This window comes from Schistocerca piceifrons, chromosome X, assembly GCF_021461385.2.
Source record: "Schistocerca piceifrons isolate TAMUIC-IGC-003096 chromosome X, iqSchPice1.1, whole genome shotgun sequence".
Taxonomy (NCBI): domain Eukaryota; kingdom Metazoa; phylum Arthropoda; class Insecta; order Orthoptera; family Acrididae; genus Schistocerca; species Schistocerca piceifrons.
This window is the reverse complement of record NC_060149.1, coordinates 196,417,728-196,439,700: the sequence shown is the minus strand read 5'-3', so window position 1 is coordinate 196,439,700 and position 21,973 is coordinate 196,417,728. Positions and strand designations below refer to the sequence as shown.

At 42.7% G+C, this 21,973-nt stretch overlaps 1 protein-coding gene across 1 annotated transcript in view; it reads right to left on the bottom strand.

The window, feature by feature from the left end:
• LOC124722246 (trichohyalin-like) overlaps positions 1-18,455 on the bottom strand; it is a 127,854-nt gene extending 109,399 nt beyond the window's left edge. Inside the window, exon 1 of the mRNA XM_047247436.1 lies at positions 18,015-18,455. Coding sequence (XP_047103392.1) covers positions 18,015-18,455 — 441 coding nt within the window. The remainder of the gene's footprint in view (positions 1-18,014) is intronic.
• Positions 18,456-21,973: the final 3,518 nt, after the last annotated feature.

Here is a 21,973-nt window from a genome sequence, read left to right as displayed (position 1 = left end):
ACTTCACAGAGACTCTCTCGAGGCACGGAGAGTTCTTGAGATATAACATTTTCAACTGATTTCCTACGGTAAGAGGACTAATAGCCACTAGGTGCTCCAGTAAAAGCGTGATCATTTTAAACTGTAAATGATTGCTTTACATTTATCATTTAGATATGGGGAACATCTGGATTGTAAGGCAAGTCAAATGAGATTCAGACATAAATATTCAGCCAATCAAAGATGTGTTAGCTTTTCGCCTTTGGAAAAAAAAGTTTGTGAGACAAGTGAAATGCGGTAAAAGTATACAATTGGGTCATTAAGAAAAAGAAAAAAGATCCGGAGGCTGTAAAATGAAAAACACTAAAGGGATCGTAGTGCCATTACCCACGGAAAAAAGGGTGGCCACTATGAGAGTTCTAAGGCCTCAGGCTCACCGCTAGAGGGAGATGAGCGCTCAACTTCGTGATGACAGAGTGAACACGTGCACGTGTCGAACATCTGCTGCACTCAGTCGTGCTGAAAACAAAGAAATGAAAGCTTCAAGTGAACAGCGGAAGGAGTATGTGGAACGGAAATTCATTAAAGTACGGCACAAGTGCGCAGAGCGCTCTGCATCTCCTTTACAATTCCAAAGCTCAGTTCGACCTCTGGGGCAATCGCTGCCACCGTAACTCGCCTGTCAACCCTAATAAGGGCATCCACCAACTGGACAACCGTACCGGTAACTCTGTGTGACGTTCCAGTTCGTGCCTCATCGGCCAACGATATCTGTCCTCCCTCAAATCTCTTGTGCCACGTCTTGATCCTTGCGACGGATATGCCGTGCCCTTCGTTCACTCGTGTAATTTTTCAATGAAATTCCGTTCACCGCACCCTTCCGCTGTAAGGAAACGATCTACACCCCTTTGCTGTCCTTTTGAAGCCTGAACATCTCTGTTTTGAGCACGACCGAGTGTAGCGGACGGTCGACGCGTGCACCTGCTCGCTCTGGACTTCCAGTCGCGAGTACGGAGCCTCAGCACTCTTACGGGCGCCACACCTTCTTCCGTAGGCAATGACTTTGCGATGCCTTCAGCGATTATCATTTAACGGCGTCCGGCTCATTTCTTTTTGAATGACCCTAATATGTAGATAATCGAAGATGTGTTTGTGGTTCACCTAATGCCAGAACGGGTAAAGTGCTGTCACCACAGCATCTCTGCACATGCGTGTGATAAGCGACAAACATAATTTCTTCCGCGAATCCGCAGTGTCGGGCCGGAAGACGATAATGTACCCAGATTCGCAAAGCAGATATCCACCCCTCTTACCTAGCAACACCCTCGATGCAGAAAGGCTGTATGAGGAACCCCCTACAAACGCCATCCATCAAATCTAGTGATTACATCTGTTGGTGGAAAACTGCTTCATCGCAAGCGCAGAAAGAGCTACTCGGTAACATGAGGACAATTTGTATTCTCACCTCTGAAGAGGAGATGATAGACCTGTCGAAGCAGACGTACTGCATTACGGCGTCGTATTACACGTGTAACCAGTATCGTAAGGAGGAAGAAAGCTAGGGCTTAACGTCCCGTCGACTATGAGATCACAATCAGACTGGAAGGAAATTGGCGTTGTCTTTCTCAAATGAATCAAATCTATATCTGCCTTAATTTTGGAATTTGGAAATTTGTGGTAAGGTTCCATGGGACTAAATTGCTGAGGTCACAGGTCCGTAGGCTTACACACTAATTAAACTAACTTACGTTAAGGACAACACGTACACCATGCCCCAGGGAGGACTCGAACCTTCGACGGGGGAGCCGCAAACCGTTTCGAGGCGCCCCAGACCGCACGGCTACCCCTCGCGGCTTAATTTAGAGAAACAATGAAAATCGAAATCCTGGAGAAGTGACGGGGATTTGAAGCATATTCCTTCCCAGTGAGATTCTGTTCGTAAGCACGCTATACTATTCATAGCACAGACTGGTTCAGAAAGATTCAGCCGATTTCATAAGACTATATTTTCTACATGACTGAAGAGAGAAACTTGGTGTGAATTTTAACTTACCCATAGAAATTTAAAGTTTTGCTTGGCGCTAGTTGTTAAGTTGTGGATATGGATGTCCCTAGTGCCGTTCGCCACTCCCTCATTCATTACTCAATGACGATAACTCAGCAACAAAAAGCGTTTTCGTCCTGTCATTTCAACAGGTACAACTTAGTTGATGCGGTGTGATTTTTATCAAGAACACGACCTGAACGATAGATTGGGTGCAAGGGGCGTACGGATCTCCACTGGCCTCCAATATCGCCTGATCTCATCGTGCATGATTTTTTTTTTATTTATGTGAAAGACAGTGACTATGTCCCTCCACTTCTAATAGCTTTGGCTGAAATGTGACGCCGCATACAACAGCAATGAATACAGTAAAACAGACAAGCTTGCAGGTTGGCTGTCATCGCTCTTTATAGTTCTATGCGTAAGAATTCATTCCAAGATTCTATCTTCTTTCATGTAGAAGATGCAGTCTTGTGAAATCGGATGTATCTTTTTGAAACACCCTGTGTTATTGCTGCAGTGAGGACGAGCAGCGAAACAAAACAAGCAAAGCTCCACGTTCTGACCCTGGTGGGTCAATCGGGACCGACCGACGAACGTGTCAACTTCGACCAAATGCAACATGAGGATATGGTATGTGTGTGTGTGAGTGGGGGGGGGGGGGGGGATGATGTCAGAACATCGCTCTTCCAGCTATTGTTGCTGCCTTCACGTTGGAGCCGCTACCTATTACTCAAGTTGCTCTTCAGTTGTCCGCAGCTCGTGGTCGTGCGGTAGCGTTCTCGCTTCCCGCGCCCGGGTTCCCGGGTTCGATTCTCGGCGGGGTCAGGGATTTTCTCTGCCTCGTGATGACTGGCTGTTGCGTGATGTCCTTAGTTTAGTTAGGTATAGGTGGTTCTAAGTTCTAGGCGGACTGATGACCATAGATGTTAAGTCCCATAGTGCTCAGAGAGCTCCTCAGTTTACATGACGAGGCTGAGTGCACTCTGGTCCAGTTGTCCCACCAACAGAAAATCTCTGTTAGTAGCAGGAATCGAATCCGGGTCCTCTGCGTAACAACCAAATACGCTGACCATTGGGCAACGAGTGAGAGTGGCCGACTTATACACTACTGGCCATTAAAATTGCTTCACCAAGAAGAAATGCAGATGATAAACGGGTATTCATTGGACAAATATATTATACTAGAACTGACATGTGATTACATTTTCACGCAATTTGGGTGGCTACATCCTGAGAAATCAGTACCCAGAACAACCACGTCTGGCCGTAATAACGGCCTTGATACGCCAGGGCATTGAGTCAAACAGAGCATGAATGGCGTGTACAGGTACAGCTGCCCATGCAGATTCAACACAATACCACAGTTCATCAAGAGCATTGACTGGCGTATTGTGACGAGCCAGTTGCTCGGCCACCATTGACCAGACGTTTTCAATTGGTGAGAGATCTGGAGAATCTGCTGACCAGGGCAGTAGTCGAACATTTTCTGTATCCAGAAGGGCCCGTACTGGACCTGCAACATGAGGTCGTGCATTATCCTGCTGAAATGTAGGGTTTCGCAGGAATCGAATGAAGGGTACAGCCACGGGTCGTAACACATCTCAAATGTAACGTCCACTGTTCAAAGTGCCGTCAATGCGAACAAGAGGTGACTGAGACGTGTAACCAATGGCACCCCATACCATCACGCCGGGTGATACGCCAGTATGGCGATGACGAATACACGCTTCCAATGTGCGTTCACCGCGATGTCGCCAAACACGGATGCGACCATCATGATGCTGCAAACAGAACCTGGATTCATCCGAAAAAATGACGTTTTGCCATTCGTGCACCCAGGTTCGCAATTGAGTACACCATCGCAGGCGCTCCTGTCTGTGATTCAGCGTCAAGGGTAACCGCAGCCATGGTCTCTGAGCTGATAGACCATGCTGCTGCAAACGCCGTCGAACTGTTCGTGCAGATGGTAGTTGTCTTGCAAACATCCCCATCTGTTGACTCAGGGATCGAGTCGTGGCTGCACGATCCGTTACAGCCATGCGGATAAGATGCCTTTCATCTCGACTGCTAGTGATACGAGGCCGTTGGGATCCAGCACGGCGTTCCGTATTACCCTCCTGAACCCACCGATTCCATATTCTACTAACAGTCATTGGATCTCGACCAACGCGAGTAGCAATGTCGCGATACGATAAACCGCAATCGTGATAGGCTACAATCCGACCTTTATCAAAGTCGGAAACGCGATGGTGCGCATTTCTCCTCCTTACACGAGGCATCACAACAACGTTTCACCAGGCAACGCCGGTCAACTGCTGTTTGTGTATGAGAAATCGGATGGAAACTTTCCTCATGTCAGCACGTTGTAGGTGTCGCCACCGGCGCCAACCTTGTGTGAATGCTCTGAAAAGCTAATCATTTGCCTATCACAGCGGTTAAATTTCGCGTCTGTAGCACGTCATCTTCGTGGTTTAGCAATTGTAATGGCCAGTAGTGTATTTAGGGCATTCACGAGACCGGTTGAATCCAAACTTGTGGAGCTGTAACTACACAAACTGTGTGCAGCTACTTGAAGCGGAAAAAAATTGAATGTACATTGTAGTTAAGAAGTATGGGCATGGATATATTATATTTTACAAGCGAAACGTGAACTTTAGTACTAATAACGTGTTGCAAGTACTAACAATAAACCGTGTTGCGAACGTTTACGTGAGATCCGGAGATGAGCATTATTAGTTGAACTAAAACGACTTAGATTGGTCAGTCAAGTAATATTCAGTAATATTCCATCTGCGAGAATAATAGCAAAGATGGTGAGCTATGGACTCGTGATGACAGTGTGTGATAGACTCATAGTATCAAGCGGTGCAAAATGGCTCTGAGCACTATGGGACTTAACTTCTAAGGTCATCAGTCCCTAGAATTTAGAACTACTTAAACCTAACTAACCTAAGGACATCACACACATCCATACCCGAGGCAGGATTCGAACCTGCGACCGTAGAGGTCGCGCGGTTCCAGACTGTAGCGCCTTTAACCGCTTGGCCACCCCGGCCGGCCAAGCGGTCCCGTGTAAAGATTTTTTAAGTTGTGAAGAGCGCAGTGCCCTTTGTTTTCAGAAGATTTGTGCAGTACTTGTCAGAACTTAGTGACAGTCTTTCGCACGAGTGGATCCCATCCAGTATCGGGCAGCTAATTACAGCAACACCGACTTAAAGGAAGGCCTCGGCGCTTGGCACGGCGAACGCTGGGTCTGTTGCTGGCATACTCATAATGGTGGTGTTTCCCTCCCTGACACAGAAAAATGTGAAACTATTGGCGGTAGTTGACCAACACGCATTGTTCTGAGAGATTTCTACAATCAATTAATAGTGCAGTTCATTACACTTCTTAACAAATAGTCTACTCCTGAGCTTAAATTTCCACCTGTTTTAAGGATTGACATACAAAAACAACTTCATGGTCCAGCAGCAACAGAATTCGTGCTTCTTTACCTTATTTGTAAATCTGAGGACGTTACGTTTGTACTGGGTTGCTTTTACAAGAAACTGTGAACATATTGGTGCTCTTCTTTAGGTATCTTGGTTGACTACGGGGTGAGGAGCACTGAATGCTAATGAAATATCTTGCGATTGCACACGTTGAGGGTGGGTGGTGGAGGACAGAAGAAGAGGCAAAAGAGAGATACTTGTTTTATCAAATAAAATTTTTTTATCTTATAAAGTTTCTCCTTTCAGTTGCAAGAGAGGAATATTTATCTTTTCTAATGTGCATGTTTAAAAAAGTTTAAGCTCAGCAGTATTTTCGATGTATGAAGCTATTTTGTTTCCTGTTTAGAATTCCTTTCGTTGAAAACGACTGTAATCTAATGATTGGCAACAGTTGGACATTTACACATGTAAATTAGGTCACATTTACAGTGACGATGTCAAACGAAAATAAATAAATAAAAGAAACGGGTTCATTGTAAGGGGGTTGGGGTAAGTTTCGATAACAAAATGGATCAAGTAATTAGAGTTTCTTGAATGTAAAATTTCCGAAGCTTACAATGGGGCAAAGCATTTTCTCATATTGATCTACGTTTGTTTCGACAGATTCAGTAATACAGAACTACGACCTTCATTTGTAGCTTTACGATAGTAAGAAAATCTTTCATCTAAATAAAACTGCAGAATCCAAAACAATACCAAACATTTTGTCCAAAAATAAGAGATTTATAGTGATAAGCACGCCCAGGCGTTTCTGCCTGCAACAGGCCTGGCGTTGGCCGTGTCTAGCTGACGTGACGTCACCAACAAGCGCCTAGGCCTTCCTTTGAGTCGGTGCTGATTACAGGCGCTGGAGAACATTATAGACGCAGGAGAAGCGGGGTAGCAGAACGGTGACGTAACCAATGGCTCACGGGTTCGTGAAATTGGAACCGGTTGACAGCCTGTTCTGAACCGCTTATTTACGTAACAGGACGCCACGTGCCTATTAAACTCGGACTGCCGTATCGAGAACGGTTGTGGCCAGATTTTGTGCAGACCTATAGCCTCTCCCTCTGCAGCCCGAATGTTTTGACACGTTGTCTCAACTGCGTAGGCGTGGATCTGAGGGGGAGGGGTCGTCTCGGTCACGAACTATTCCATCCCCCTCCTCTAAAGAACAATTTAGTTAAAAGTTATATACTCCTACATAAACAATTTCCACATGTTTCAGCTGAGTTTTGGAGACTAAAATAGGATGAAAATTATGCCTCGGAAATAGCAAGGATTCTAGGGAGTACAAACAATGCTTAAGAAAGAGTGCTTTTTATTTGCTTGCGTGACGGCTCGTTCACCTGAATTAGCTAGACGCCACAGGCTTCAGAACTTTCCAGTCGGGAAGAAGAGCCCACCGTGCCTGCTGTCAACAGATAGAAACAGTAAACCACAGGAAGCTGAGACAGAAACGAAAAGACCCTCCAGTGACCAAAAATAACAGAAATACCATTCCCGAACTTATGTGGGACCAAAAATAACAGAAATACCATTCCCGAATAAAGGCGGGCACAACCCAAGGAAACAGCGTAGCCATAGTCTGCACACGTGTGTTGACAATTACAGTGCTGCGTCAAATGCTGATGATGGTGAATGCACACTTCGATTTTATACCGTCTAAATTACTACTTTGTCAAAATTATGACAATTTATTATTACTATAGTTCTTAAATAAATTGCACGACACATGTCCTTCTAAAATTTTCAGACAAATAATTTTCAAACCCTGTAATTATCTGAAATACATTGTCTTTGAAACGAAGACAATTTATTGCGCATTGATATAACTAAATTATTAAACTTATATGGAAATACTGTATGTATTTTTTGCAGGTAAACAATTTATTATTATTACAAAAAAATGGTTCAAATGGCTCTGAGCACTATGGGACTTAACTTCTGATGTCATCAGTCCCCTAGAACTTAGAACAAGTTAAACCTAGCTAACCTAAGGACATCACAAACATCCATGCCCGAGGCAGGATTCGAACCTGCGACCGTAGCGGTCTTGCGGTTCCAGACTGCAGCGCCTTTAACCGCACGGTCACTTCGGCCGGCTCTATTCTAGGATCCGTGCTGGTTACCTCAAATGGAGCCTCACTGGGCAGACGTGAGTTACCGACCTCCATTATGGAGACGGGTGTATTGAAAAACAGTTTTACTCTTACTAAAATCGAACTAACTCATAAATACCCGGACGGAGCCCACTACTGAGTACTTCCCAGCCTACAGAAAAAACTAAGGCACATACCTGCTGTGACAGACTAATGATGGTTCCCACCGGATACACACAAGCTTCAGCCACTGGCCGGCTGGTGTGGCCGAGCGGTTCTAGACGCTTCAGTCTAGAAGACAAGATACTATGAAAGTAGTCAAGAAACTGGTACACCTGCCGGAAAACCTGCAGGGCTGTCCATAAATCCGTAAGATTACGACGGGGTGGAGATCTCTTCCGAACAGCATGTTGCAAAGCATCCTAGATATGCTCAATAATGTTCATGTCAGGGGAGTTTGGGGGCCAGCGGAAGAGTTTAAACTCAGAAGAGTGTTCCTGGAGCCACTTTGTAGTAATTCTGGACGTGTGGGATGGCGCATTGTCCTGCGGGAATTGCCCACAATGGACATGAATGGATGCAGGTGACCAGACAGGATGCTTACGTACGTGTCACCTGTCAGAGTCATATTTAGACGTATCAGGGGTCCCATATCACTCCAACTGCACACGCCCCACACCATTGCAGAGCCTCCACCAGCTTCAACAGTCCCCTGCTGACATGCAGGGTCCATGGATTCATGAAGTTGTCTCCATACTTGTACACGTCCATCAGCTCGATACAATTTGAAACGATACTCGTCCGACCAGGCAAGATGTTTCCAGTCATCAACAGTCCAATGTCGGAGTTGACGGACCCAGACGAGGCGTAAAACTTGGTGTTGTGCAGTTATCAAGGGTGCACGAGTGGGTCTTCGGCTCCGAAAGTCCATATCGATGACGTTTCGTTGAATGGTTCGCACGCTGACACTTGTTGATGGTCCAGCATTAAAATCTGCAGCAATCTGCGGAAGGATTGCACTTCCGTCACGTTGAGCGAGTCTCTTCAGTCGTCGTCGGTCTCGTTCTTGCAACATCTTTTTTCCGGTCGCAGCGACGTCGGAGATTTGATGTTTTACCGAATTCCTGATATTCACGGTACACTCGTGAAATGGTCGTACGGGAAAATGCCTACTTCATAGCTATCTCGGAGATGCTGTGTCCCATCACTCGGGCGCCGACTATAACAATACGTTCAAACTTACTTAATTCTTGATAACCCGCCATTGTAGCAACAGTAACCGATCTAACAATTACACCAGACACTTGCTGTCTTATATAGGCGTTTACGACCGCAGCGCCGCATTCTACCTGTTTACATATCCCTGTATTTGAATACACATGCCTATAGCAGTTTCTTTGGAGCTTCGGTGCTTATGACGTCATACCATAGTGCGTAAAATGTTAGTCGAGGGACTCCAATGCTCTCAGGCAATTTTTGCTCTACATTAAAGAACACGACGTTATTATAGGACTACCATATTTGATTTGGCACTGTATGCATATGTAAGCCTCATTGGTAACGTATCTTTAGAATGCCAGCTGAGCAGTGTATTATTTTTTGTGAACGTTGAGATAAGGTGTAATACGGCGTAAATATGCTAACGAATGGCATGTATTCAAACACCTACACAGTCGGGACTGCATCATTTCCTTAGCACAGCCCCAGCCTCGGCGTGCACTTGTTTCTTCGCAGACATTGCGAGGCGTCCTTTGAACTTGGGAGAGACGCCGTCGGCGTGTGACAGCCTCGTCGTGTGTCATATGAACACGCACTGGAACGGCATCTGACAGCCATGCTTATGCCACTTTACGTTGCATCCAGAGAAACATAACCGATAACTGCTGCTATAACTATATAGGATCAAAATTAATGAGAGACCCTTGCATTCTCCCTCTGATATTCGCATAATCGAGATGCATTGTACTATAAAATGTGTAACGGATGGCGTATATTCAAACACCTCATACTGAGACGATGTGTAATATGGTGTATGACGTGTAAATGCACTGCCTTGAATCCAGGACCTTTAGAGGTCTGTAGTGAGAAGACTAACATGGAACGCTATCAGCAGGGATCACCCAAACTGTCACGCGGGGTAGCCGCGCGGTCTGAGGTGCCTTGCCACGGTTCGCGATGCTCCCCCTCGTCGGAGGTTCGAGTCCTCCCTCGCGCATGGCTGTGTGTGTTGTCCTTAGCGTAAGTTAGTTTAAGTATTGTGTAAGCATAGTGACCGATGACCTCAGCAGTTTGGCCGCATAGGAACTTGCCACCACTACCACCACCACCCAAACAGCAGAAGAAGACTGAAAGTAAGTATTTGTGTTACAGGACTATTCTACACCACAGTGCAGCGATATACTTCGACTGTTCTCAGAAACTGAGTTCCGGATATCACCATCGTCGACACCACTCCTCAGACTGCTACCATACCACACCTCACCTGCTAAAGTGATATTATTCTGTATAACGTACAATTTACAGTAAATGTGTAACGTTTGCTTGTAGGTTCATCCTCAGGTCGAAGGTTCAACAATGTGGTGACAAGTGAAAACATAATGTTTTTACGCAACGTATGACGTATGTTCAACAGTCGAACATCTCCTGTGTGCTTTAGACTGAGCATCTCGGGTGATATGGGTATGTGTATGGAATGTTTTAGGAAATATATGGTATTTTATTTATTGATTTACGACGTCTTTTAATATCTTTGTAATTATGCAAATGTTTGTCAGAACATTGTATTCTCCACATTTACACACCAAATGAACACGGCATCAGTACCTCATACTTTGTCATACTTGTCTTTTTCTTTAATGAAGTGTATGCTATTTTATTTTATTTATTTATTTATTTAACCTGATCAGATTAGGGCCATCAGGCCCTCTCTTACATCGGACCAGTGTTCCACAGATGCAGCATTTCACACATCAGAGTTACATCATGAACATAGTTTAAATGAGAAAATTAGCTTACTCTAGTGACAATATGAATAAAGACTAGTGACTAAGACCTAATAAAGTAAATGCGGAAGTACTTTTACAACAGGTGCTATACATACAGATTATGATAAAATCAATAATAGTAACAGTAAAACAAAAAATCAAATAATAATGATAAACATGACTAAGACCTAATAAAGCAAATGCTGGCAGTATTTTTACATCAGGTGCTATACATACAGATTATGGTGAAAGCAATAATAATAACAGTAAAAAAATCAAATAATAATGACCAACATAAGAAAGATTGGCAATAGTAATGAAGGTTTGTGCAGATGTACATTAATATCTTGGTGTGTAAAGTAGATGTTTACTAGTATAGCGAGTTTTGGGTAAGGGAGGTTTAAGGAGGGGGAAAGAGGGAAGTAATGATGTGAAGTGCACTCATGTACAGAGGAAGGCATTACTGTTGCTTAAGTAGATACGTCATTAACTGTTTTTTGAAGCTGGTCATGTTTTTAAGTTCTCTAACACAACGAGGGAGGTTATTCCAGAGTCTGGTTCCCGCTACTGTAAAGGACTTGGAGAAAGTGACTGAGCGATGCAGTGGAACGGAGAGGATTTTATTATAATGGGAACGTGTGTTTCTGTCATGTTGTTCCGACATGAGCGTTAGGGACGAGTAGAGATATGAGGGACAGTATACATTTATAAGGCAATAGATGAGACAGAGTGTATGGAAATCTCTGCGTTTGTCTGCACGCAGCCAGGACAATTTTGCATATGCTGGTGAAATGTGATCAAAAAGTCGAACGTCACAGATATATCGGACGCAGACATTCGTGACCAGTTCTAGACGTCGGGAATTTTCCTGAGAGAGGCCTTGTAGGATAATATCGCTGCAGTCAATGATTGGGAGTATAAGCGTTTGTAATAATTTCTTTTTCAGATCGAAAGGGAAGAGTTTTTTATATTTTTGTAGGACATGAAGGGGTGCTGATGCTTTCTTGCACACTGCAGTTACGTGCTCTGTCCAATTTAGATTTTCATCTATTATTACTCCCAAACTCTTTGCTGAGGGAGAGAAGTTAATATTTGTTCCATTTAGGATAAGAGGTGGTACGGATTCCCGATGTTTTGGGCTAATGAGCTTAGAGTGACCAACAAGTACCGCTTGGGTTTTAGATGGGTTTAGTTTTAGACCTATGTCCTGTGCCCATTTTGACAGTGCATCGAGGTCAGTATTGAAATTTTCAATAGCTTTCTTGAGATTGCTTGGTTTCGCACTTAGATACAACTGAAGGTCATCAGCATACATATGGTATTTGCAATAGGTCAGGACCGATGACACATCATTGACATAAAGAGAGAAGAGTATAGGACCTAATACTGAGCCTTGGGGAACGCCTGACACTACCTGCCGCCATTGTGATTTTATATTCCCAGACAGGACGCGTTGCTGACGAGACGTCATGTATGAGCGAAACCATTGCACTGCGCTTGGTGAGAAATTTAGACCACTAAGTTTGGCTAGTAACATGTCGAAGTCGACAGTATCAAATGCTTTGCTGAAATCTAAGAAGCAAATAATAGTCGCTTCTTGTCTGTCCATGGCAAGTTTCAGGTCATCGGTCACCTTTATCAGAGCGGATGTTGTGCTTCGATGTTTACGGAAACCTGATTGGTATTCGTCTAGTAGGTTGTTAGTAGTTAGGTAGTTGGTGAGCTGGTCATGAACTATATATTCTAAGGCCTTTGATAGTGCAGGAAGAAGGCAGATGGGGCGGTAGTCAGAGGGTGCTGTGGCGATGTCCTTTTTAGGCAGTGGCTTAATTTGTCCCAGTTTCCAGGCCTCGGGGAAAACACTTGTGATTAATGAATCGTTGAAAATGTTTGTTATAGAGGGCAGTAGTTGGTCAATAATAAGTTTTACCATCTGGATAGTGATACCATCATGTCCAGTAGATGCTGATCTAATCCGCATTATGGCTTTCTTGACAGTACTGCAAGTGACGTGCTGTAGATAGAATTTTTCTTTGCTACAGTCGTTCATCCCCATGAAGTAATCAATGATTCTCTGTTTTTTTTTGCGGATCTATTTTGGTTGTAGGTAATGTGAAGAATCGGTTTAGTTCTTCAGCTGGGACCATGGGATTTTCTGCAACTTTTATTTTGCCTAAACCGAGACTACGGAGATTTTTCCACAGGATAGCTGGTCTACATCTTTTGTCAGCTAATGTACGGGCATGTCTGAGCTTAGCGTTTCTCACCGCTTGACTGACTTTGTTTCGTTTCTGCTTGTATACAGCATGATTTTCAGGTGCAGGGTGTATCTTGTATGCTCGATGTGCAGCATCTCTGAGATTCATGAGCTGTTTTAGTTCATCAGTCAGCCAAGGTGCAGGTTGCCTTTTTACTTTTCTGGTCTTTATTGGAGCATATTTGTCATATAGTTGAGTAATTTTGTTAGTGAAATGCTGGAGTTTGTCGTTTATGTCCATGAGGGGAGTAGAGGTCATCCCCCAAACTATTTCTTGTGCCTCAGTTTCGAGTTCAGGCAAGTTTATGCGTTTGAGGTCTCGGTATGTAGACAGTTTTTGTTTCTTTCTAGGGCATTCTAGTGAATACGTCATGGAAATGATGTCATGGGCAGACATGCCAGGCGTGTCAGTAACTTTATTTAAATGTTGATTGCAAGTGCTACTAAAAAACTGTGCTGATTTAAAAGTGGTCTGTTACATGTAATAGCGGATACCACAAACAGCAACACATACTTGAAGTATGAAAACAAACAGAATACAGTGGTGTGCATAAAAGTGTGTTGTGATATATGCATAGTGCTGCAGAACATCTAAAAAGTAGACAAAAATTATCAATGTCTAATACAGAAAAACAACGATGTGTTAGCAGACGGCATTTCCCGATGTGAGCGAGAAAGTAGCCGAAAAATCACCGTATGTACAAACCAACCTATTCTTAACGAACTGTTTTTCGATTTTTTTTGTCTTATGGGACCAAACTACTGAGGTCGTTGGTCCCTAAGTTTACGCACTACTTAATCTAACTTAAACTAACTTACGCTTACACCCATGCCCGAGGGAGGACTCGGACCTCCGACGGGGGGAGCCACGCGGACCGTGACAAGGCGCCCTAGACCGCGCGTTTTTAGATCTAAAAAGCAAATCAAAATGTAACTAAACTTAATTACAGACCACTGATGATGCTCTACCTCAATAAAGGGAAACGTGTCTGGTGAAAAAATCACGCATTTTTGTAGTTGCAACAACGGATCAAAAATACCCACATGAATTATAAAGCAACTATGGACACTATGGCCACACAAATGAAGAATAAAATGCTGATTATATGATATCACAATAAAAACGTGAACCTATTAAAAACTGGAAAGCCAGTACCAGATATAAGGAGAAAATGATGACATATGAGGGTTTAGATACGCCCTCAGTATGATGAATAGTTTCTAACTTACTTTGTATTAAATGGTCTGTGAACAGTATAAACTTTAAAAATTAATAAATTGACGACACTTTTGCCGATTTTTATAAGTGAAGTGTCTATGAACAGGTCTCGTAGAGATCTGATAGAGAACTGAGACAGAATTGTTATACATATCACTAGTTTTGAAACAAAGACTGGGATGTGTATTCTGCGTGGGAAAGTAGTGAATTTGAGCCCTAAGGGTAATTGATATGATGAAAGCAACGGCAGTATTACAAAATAAACATGGTCAGGGAAGTATGACAATGCTTACCGTTAATTGTTTATATCTATTAATGACAATATAACAACAAATAACGTTTTCCATGATAGAATTAAAATTTACGAGAAAACTGGTGAATGTAACGAAACATTGAAGCCAGCAAGAAAAACAGAAAATTTACATGCAATTTCATGTATAATACATGTATATAGCGAAATATTTATGATTTTTATATTTTCCAGAAGAAAGAAAGTGTATGTTTTCACCAGGTGCGACTTATGGTTTCCATACTGTGAAAGTCTGCGACATTAATGTAATGTACAGATCGTATTTGTCTTGCTTACACTTGTGTGCGTTTTAAGTGATATAGCGCACACAACAACTCAGCTGTATTGTACACTGCTCTGTTAAAATTGCATGTATAGGTCTATCTTTGCCTGAATTTACACTGTTTTTGTTCTTGATGCATGTTTACATTGAATCTGGGCGCACCAAGTTCCTCCACTTTCTTCCTAACCGCATGTTGTTCCTGATAAATTGCACACGCAATTCTCATTGTGTTGTTTTCGGACTTCTAGTACGCTGCTGTTGTTCGTAAGAAAATAAAACTCACTAAACTCATACATAACGCACTCACAAAAAGAAATTTGCTCATAACGCACGTTACCTGAAGTCAGCAAGCAAGGAAACTAAAGTAATGGGACAGTCTTAGCGCAAGGGGTCTATTTCGCGCGCTCTTTACTCAAATTTTTCCTGAAACTCTTGCTATGTGGCGATACTTACACTACCGTTGTCTAGTGCACTCAGCGAGACATCTGCAAACTCAGGGCCGGCCTTAGCCATCCAGGTGCCCCAGGCGAGTCGTCCAGTTGGCGCCCTTTATTGTATAAATAGCGAACCTGGCAGTGCTTTGCAACACGGTATTTGACTGTTTTCTCGAAATCGTCTTAAGTGGTTAATGGCGTCATCTTATGATCATAACATGGTTTTTTCCATCGTAAATTTGAGTATTTTATTTTTTTAAATGGAAATGAAATCCAGATAATCTGAAAGCCCGCTAAGACGCTCCATGTGAGTCTTGTGTAGCCTGTGACGTCAGTCCAGCATGCTGCTGTCGCTGCTGTAACAGTCAGTATAGCAGTGATATATTGTTTGGGCATTCACGTTTTGGGAAATTGTCTAAAAATATTGCGTAGTACTGCACTGTACATCTACAACAACTCCAGAAAATTGTTTTTGCGTGTTCCAAACAAAGAAAAGATGCGTAAAATGTGGTTGAAACAGGCTCGTATATCCCAAATATTTCTTTTCTTTTCTGAAGCACCCCTGTACTAAAGCGAACAAAACAAAACAAAATTTATTCAAATTGGTCAAGCCATTTCTTTGTTTTGGTGAGACTAACACACAACAATTGATTTTTATATGTAGGAGGTAATATGTATAACGAAAAAACACTAATTTTGAATTGGATACCACATTTTTATTGAATTTAATATAACTGTAAGCCATAAACCTATATTTTCTTTCAGTCATCTGAATACAAAACATATTACGCCTAATGAAAAGCAATTATAAACGACTAAAATTTTACTTTTCTCGCTTTTCTGTCGGCAAAGTCTCTGATCAGATTAGCAAAGTCCAGGTTTTCTGCAACTTCATTTTCAATGGACAGTGAGGCCAAACTGGTTAGTCTTGTTTGAGACATTGTAGACCGCAAGTACGTTTTTATCAACTTCAGTTTGGAAAAACTGCGTTCGCCGCTTGCGACAGTCACTGGTATTGTTAGCAAAATACGTAACGTTATCCAGATGTTGGGATATAACTCTTGAAGATTATGCTTTTTTATGAAGTTTAAGGCTTCAATAGGCGTTGCCTGGCTGTCTTCGAGATAGTGTTGCAGGCCTAAAATTTCGTCGCACAGCAAATTTCCATCAATATCTGACTTCATGTTGACAGTTAACTTTTCTTGTAATTTAGAACAGCATTGTATTAGTTCTTCTTTATTTTGATTTTTTTTAATGTCAAACAAGAAACTCCACGTTGCAGAAAATTCTTGCATCTGTTCAAACCTTTCTTTCATGGATATGTGCACGGTGTCCAACAGTGCATTGAAAAACTCTACTTTAAACTTCTTTTTTGGGTCAGTTATTTGATCATCAACAGCCTCTTCACCCGGCCTGCGTTTAATACGTCTTAATCGCATTTGTGGTTTAAATAATGGCTGCGTATCAAGATCCGAAGCCAGTTCAGTTGCTGTTACAATAGCTTGTTCGAAACCTGTTTGTCTATATGTTTCCAAATAAGAGCAACATTTGTCAAGGAGTCCCATAAACTCGACAAAGTTGATTGTGGGTGACTGACTTGCTTTACTCACAACGTTAATTTGAAACAGAACATCATACCATGTCACGAGAGAAACAATGAAGTTGAAGTCTTTTAATTGTCCTCCTAGTGTTGTCGCTTCGTGTGACACCGCAGCATCGCTTTGTTCAGTAGCATCGGCCAAGGAAACCAAAGCGTCATGCATTTCGCATAATTGATAACGAACCGCTTTGACGCTATCAATTCGAGCTTCCCAGCGTGTGTCACTTACATTTTTCAGGGTGTATATCTTCAAATGGTCGGTCAAAATTTTCCATCTATTTACCGATCCAGCAAATAGATTAAACATTTTTTGTAACATTCCGAACAGTGTCACGGATTTTACTGATGATTTTGCCGCATCACACAATACCAAATTATAACTATGGCATCCACATGGCACAAAAAAGCTAGTGGATTTAACTTCTTAATTCTGTTCTGGACGCCTTTATTTTTCCCCTTCATGTTCGCGCCGTTATCGTAGCCCTGTCCTCTGCAGTCATTAATGCTAAGGTCAAGATCACTCAATGTTTTTAAAATGCTTTCTGTGAGGCCTTCACCGGTTGTATCATCTATTTGCAGAAATGAGATGAAATGTTCTTTTACACTTACGCCATCCTCTGTTATGTCGGCGCATCTTAAAGTTATCGTAAGTTGTTCTTTGTGGCTTATATCTGGAGTACAGTCAGCTATGATTGCATAATACTTTGAACCCTTTATGCGGGATACGATTGTAGACATAACGTGTGATGCCATGAGTTCTATTAATTCATTTTGTATATTTTTGCCGCAATAATGGTCAGCCAAATCACCATTCAATGCCAGTCTGACGTGCTCTTCCATGATTAGATCAAACTTTGCCAATAACTGTACAAGAGCTAGGAATTTTCCATTATTTGGGGTAAATAATTTATCTGATAACCCTCTGAATGCCATATTATTTTCAGCCAAATACAAAGTAATGTGCATCAATCTTTGAAGCACATTGCTCCATCGTAAACTTTCTTTAGAAATTAGCTTTTGTTCTTCCTTGTCAATAGTTAATCCAGCTTTAAACCTGATTTCAGCTTCAGGCCATTGAGTAAATGCTTTTTTGTGGTTAGGACTATTTTCATGCAGTTTCAGAGCTTCACTTAAATGTTTCCAATTTCTGAAACCCACAGTGGTAGTCAAATTAGTAGTTGACTTTAAATCAAACAGTCGACAACAAAAGCAAAAGACACTGTCGTTTGATACAGAATAAACTAGCCACCGTCGTCTGATAGTTTCTTCGTTTGATAGTTTTCTTGTGTAATGAGTTGAAGAGAAATGACGCCCATTTTCATCTTTTGGAAAGTTATTTAGACATACTTGTGAGGGTCCACATATTATAATGCGATCTATATCTCTAGCATTAAGTACTTTTGGCCACGTACCTACATCAGGAACATTGTATTCTTTTATTGCAAGAACGTTGATACTTTCATCGACCACAGATGTCATGTGTTGATTTTGACTTGGAGAAATATCAGAGGATTCATGCAAAGATGTACTGCGCTGGTCAATTTGATCACCTTCAATAGGTGATTGTATATTTTTTGTGTATAATTGTTCACAGTCTGAAGAAATATTTGCTGATACATGGACTTTTGATTCAATATCTGAAGTATTTGCCTTAGAATTTCCTTTAAGGTACTTATAAATATTCATGTGCTTTTTAGTTTCTTCAAGAACTTTTTCTTTTTCAGCTTTTCTTTTCCGATTTTCTGAACCAGAAAGCTTTTTTTTGATCATTTCCTTCTCTTCTGGCATGATTTAATAATTTGACAAATTATTGCTTGGACACTGCTCTATTTCGCGACCACAATATTCGATCTATAACAAATAAAGAAATTCACCTATCAGTAGACGTAACTAAAAAAAAACCTGAACTGAAAGATAAAAATGTTTTTCGCACCTACCAGACAATTAAAATGTTGACACAGTCACGACACTCGTTTCACTCACAATTATTCAGCCACGAAAACATGACCGCTGCCTCCGACTCTTACTGACAATTACTGACATGCGGGTGCAAATCGTAGCGCTGCCAACATATGCAGTCTAACAAACATTGTGTGGCGCTGTATTATTTCAGTAAGTTAGGGGAGAACTCTCTATGAATGCAGTGCACGCATTGCATGATCTATTAATTAATGTACATGAGTCATTAAGTCACAAATATTCGATATAAATACATTCGTATTAATTAAATCATAATGTAATGTATATTTCACAGTCTGTATTTTCTTTTATTTGGAGCGACCGGTAGTTTCTGTTGTAAACGAGAGATGGTGCGGCTGCATGGGCTCTTTCTTGTTGCAGTTCTTGAAACAAATAAGAGAGGCGCTTTGGTAGAGCCCGTGCTAGCCCGCGTCAAACATGGATGGTTGCAGACAATACGAAGATTGCATTCAGCATGATTTCTCTTCTGCTACCCCGAATTCATCGCGCATTCGTGAGATTAGCGACGTATGTTGAATGAGACTGAATAATATTTTAGTTTCGCGAAATGAGTGACTGTAAATCGTAATTTTTTTTTTACATGCGTTTAGTACGTGCCGCCCCTTGGGCCCCGGCGCCCTGGGCGACCGCCCGAGTCGCCCCACCCTAAAGCCGGCGCTGTGCAAACTTATTCCAGCGGTTGATTGAAAAGCCAATGGCAGAAGCAAAAACCCTGTCTACAGCTCTATCAAAACAGTAACACTGAACGTCGATTACAGACGTATCAAAGCAGACTAGAGATATATAGAGACAGGTATTCGATAGCGAAGTTTCAGCAACTCTGTTAATTCCCTTTTCATGTAAGCAATACGCCGCTTGGTAGGACAACCTCAGGCTGAAACACCAGAGCCTTCGGGAAGCTCATACGAGCTATATTCTGTGGAAAACATGGCGCCAACTTCTGCTACATAAAGCTAAGCGGGAGTTCAAGGCGCAGCCTTAAGACTAGCTACTACCTCTTCGAAAAGCATAACGTGACATCACATATCAACAGTTTCAAAAACGTTGACTGGCATTATTTAAATCCGTTTGGAAATTATACGAAATACTTTCTGATAATTTAAATTCTGCAATACATTATTCAGAAATTTATTTATACTATGGGGGGCTACGCTTCAGAGCCTTTAATTGCGAGCCGCGCCTGGTTTTGACTGCTGTTACAATGCGAGGATATTAACACTCCGTAGCCATCTTGGCGCGACAGACTGATTTTGACGAGGCGAGGATGCGAATAGAGCTCACACCTGCACCCCCTCCCCACCCTCACTTCCCATGACGTAATAACTGTCAGTACCAAGGAATGGAATGGAGTGCGGTACATTAGACACTGTTTTGGGTCGTCCCCCTGTGTGCCTGTCTTGGCGCCGCCAGGCATCGGGAGGAGCGCCGAGCGTGCAGCTGCATGCAGTGGAGGTCGAAAACCGCCCAGTGTCGTAATTACAAATCATGATACTAAATACCACCAACCGCGGACCAGAAGTCAGCGTCCTTTGATATTCGATACCTGTCAATGAGAAAACACCTCCACTCTCCCTCAAGGGTCTACTTCCTGTTCTACCACCGGCGACTCTTACCCAGCTATCAGCATGGCACACTGCTGGCCATTAAAATTCCTACACCAAGAAGAAATGCAGATGATAAACGGGTATTCATTGGACAAACATATTATACTAGAACTGACATGTGATTACATTTTTACGCAATTTGGGTGCACAAATCCTGAGAAATCAGTACCCAGAACAACCACCTCTGGCCGTAATAACGGCCTTGATACACCTTGGCATTGAGTCAAACAGAGCTTGGATGGCGTGTAGAGGTACAGCAGCCCATGCAGCTTCAACACGATACCACAGTTCATCAAGAGTAGTGACTGGCGTATTGTGACGAGACAGTTGCTCGGCCACCACTGACCAGACGTTTTCAATTGGTGAGAGGTCTGGAGAATGTGCTGGCCAGGGCAGCAGTCGAACATTTTCTGTATCCAGAAAGGTCCGTACACGACCTGTAACATGCGGTCGTGCATTATCCTGCTGAAATGTAGGGTTTCGCAGGAATCGAATGAAGGGTACAGCCACGGGTCGTAACACATCTGAAATGTAACATCCACTGTTCAAAGTGCCGTCAATGCGAACAAGAGGTGACCGAGACGTGTAACCAATGGCACCCCATACCATCACGCCGGGTGATACGCCAGTATGGCTATGATGAATACACGCTTCTAATGTGCGTTCACCGCAATGTCGCCAAACACGGATGCGACCATCACGATGCTGTAAACAGAACCTGGATTCATCCGAAAAAATTACGTTTTGCTATTCGTGCACCCAGGTTCGTCGTTGAGTACACCATCGCAGGCGCTCCTGTCTGTGATGCAGCGTCATGGATAACCGCAGCCATGGTCTCTGAGCTGATGGTCCAAGCTGCTGCAAACGTCGTCGAAGTGTTCGTGCATATGGTTGTTGTCTTGCAAACGTCCCCATCTGTTGACTCAGGGATCGAGACGTGGCTGCACGATCTGTTACAGCCATGCGGATGAGATGCCTGTCATCTCGACTGCTACTGATACGAGGCCGTTGGGATCCAGCACGGCGTTCTGTATTGCCCTCCTGAACCCACCGATTCCATATTCTACTAACAGTCATTGGATCTCGACCAACGTGAGCAGCAATGTCACGATACGATAAATCGCAATCGCGGTAGGCTACAATCCGATCTTTATCAAAGTCGGAAACCTGATGGTACGCATTTCTCCTCCTTACACGAGGCACCACAACAACGTTTCACCAGGCAACGCCGGTCAACTGCTGTTTGTGTACGAGAAATCGGTTGGAAACTTTCCTCATGTCAGCACGTTGTAGGTGTCGCCACCGGCGCCAACCTTGTGTGAATGCTCTGAAAAGCTAATCATTTGCATATCATAGCATCTTCTTCCTGTCGGTTAAATTTCGCGTCTGTAGCACGTCATCTTCGTGGTGTAGCAATTTTAATGACCAGTAGTGTATATTTCTAAAGTATATATCTGTCAGGGCTGAGAAACCATGTCTCTTACATGAAGATGACAATGTGATGGCAGTAGGAATACCGTGTAAAAACAGAAAGAAAACATGTTCTGATGGAGCTGATGTCTGGAATATCGCAGTAGCTGCCAGTTCTTACAATTATTTTTCCTATAGCTTATGCTTGTTTTCTTAGAATTATAAACATCTATTCACCACCTCATCGGTAATCCACCTTCCTGGCAGCGACTGTGTCATAGAGTCTTTCCACTGTTGTAGGAATGCGATAGG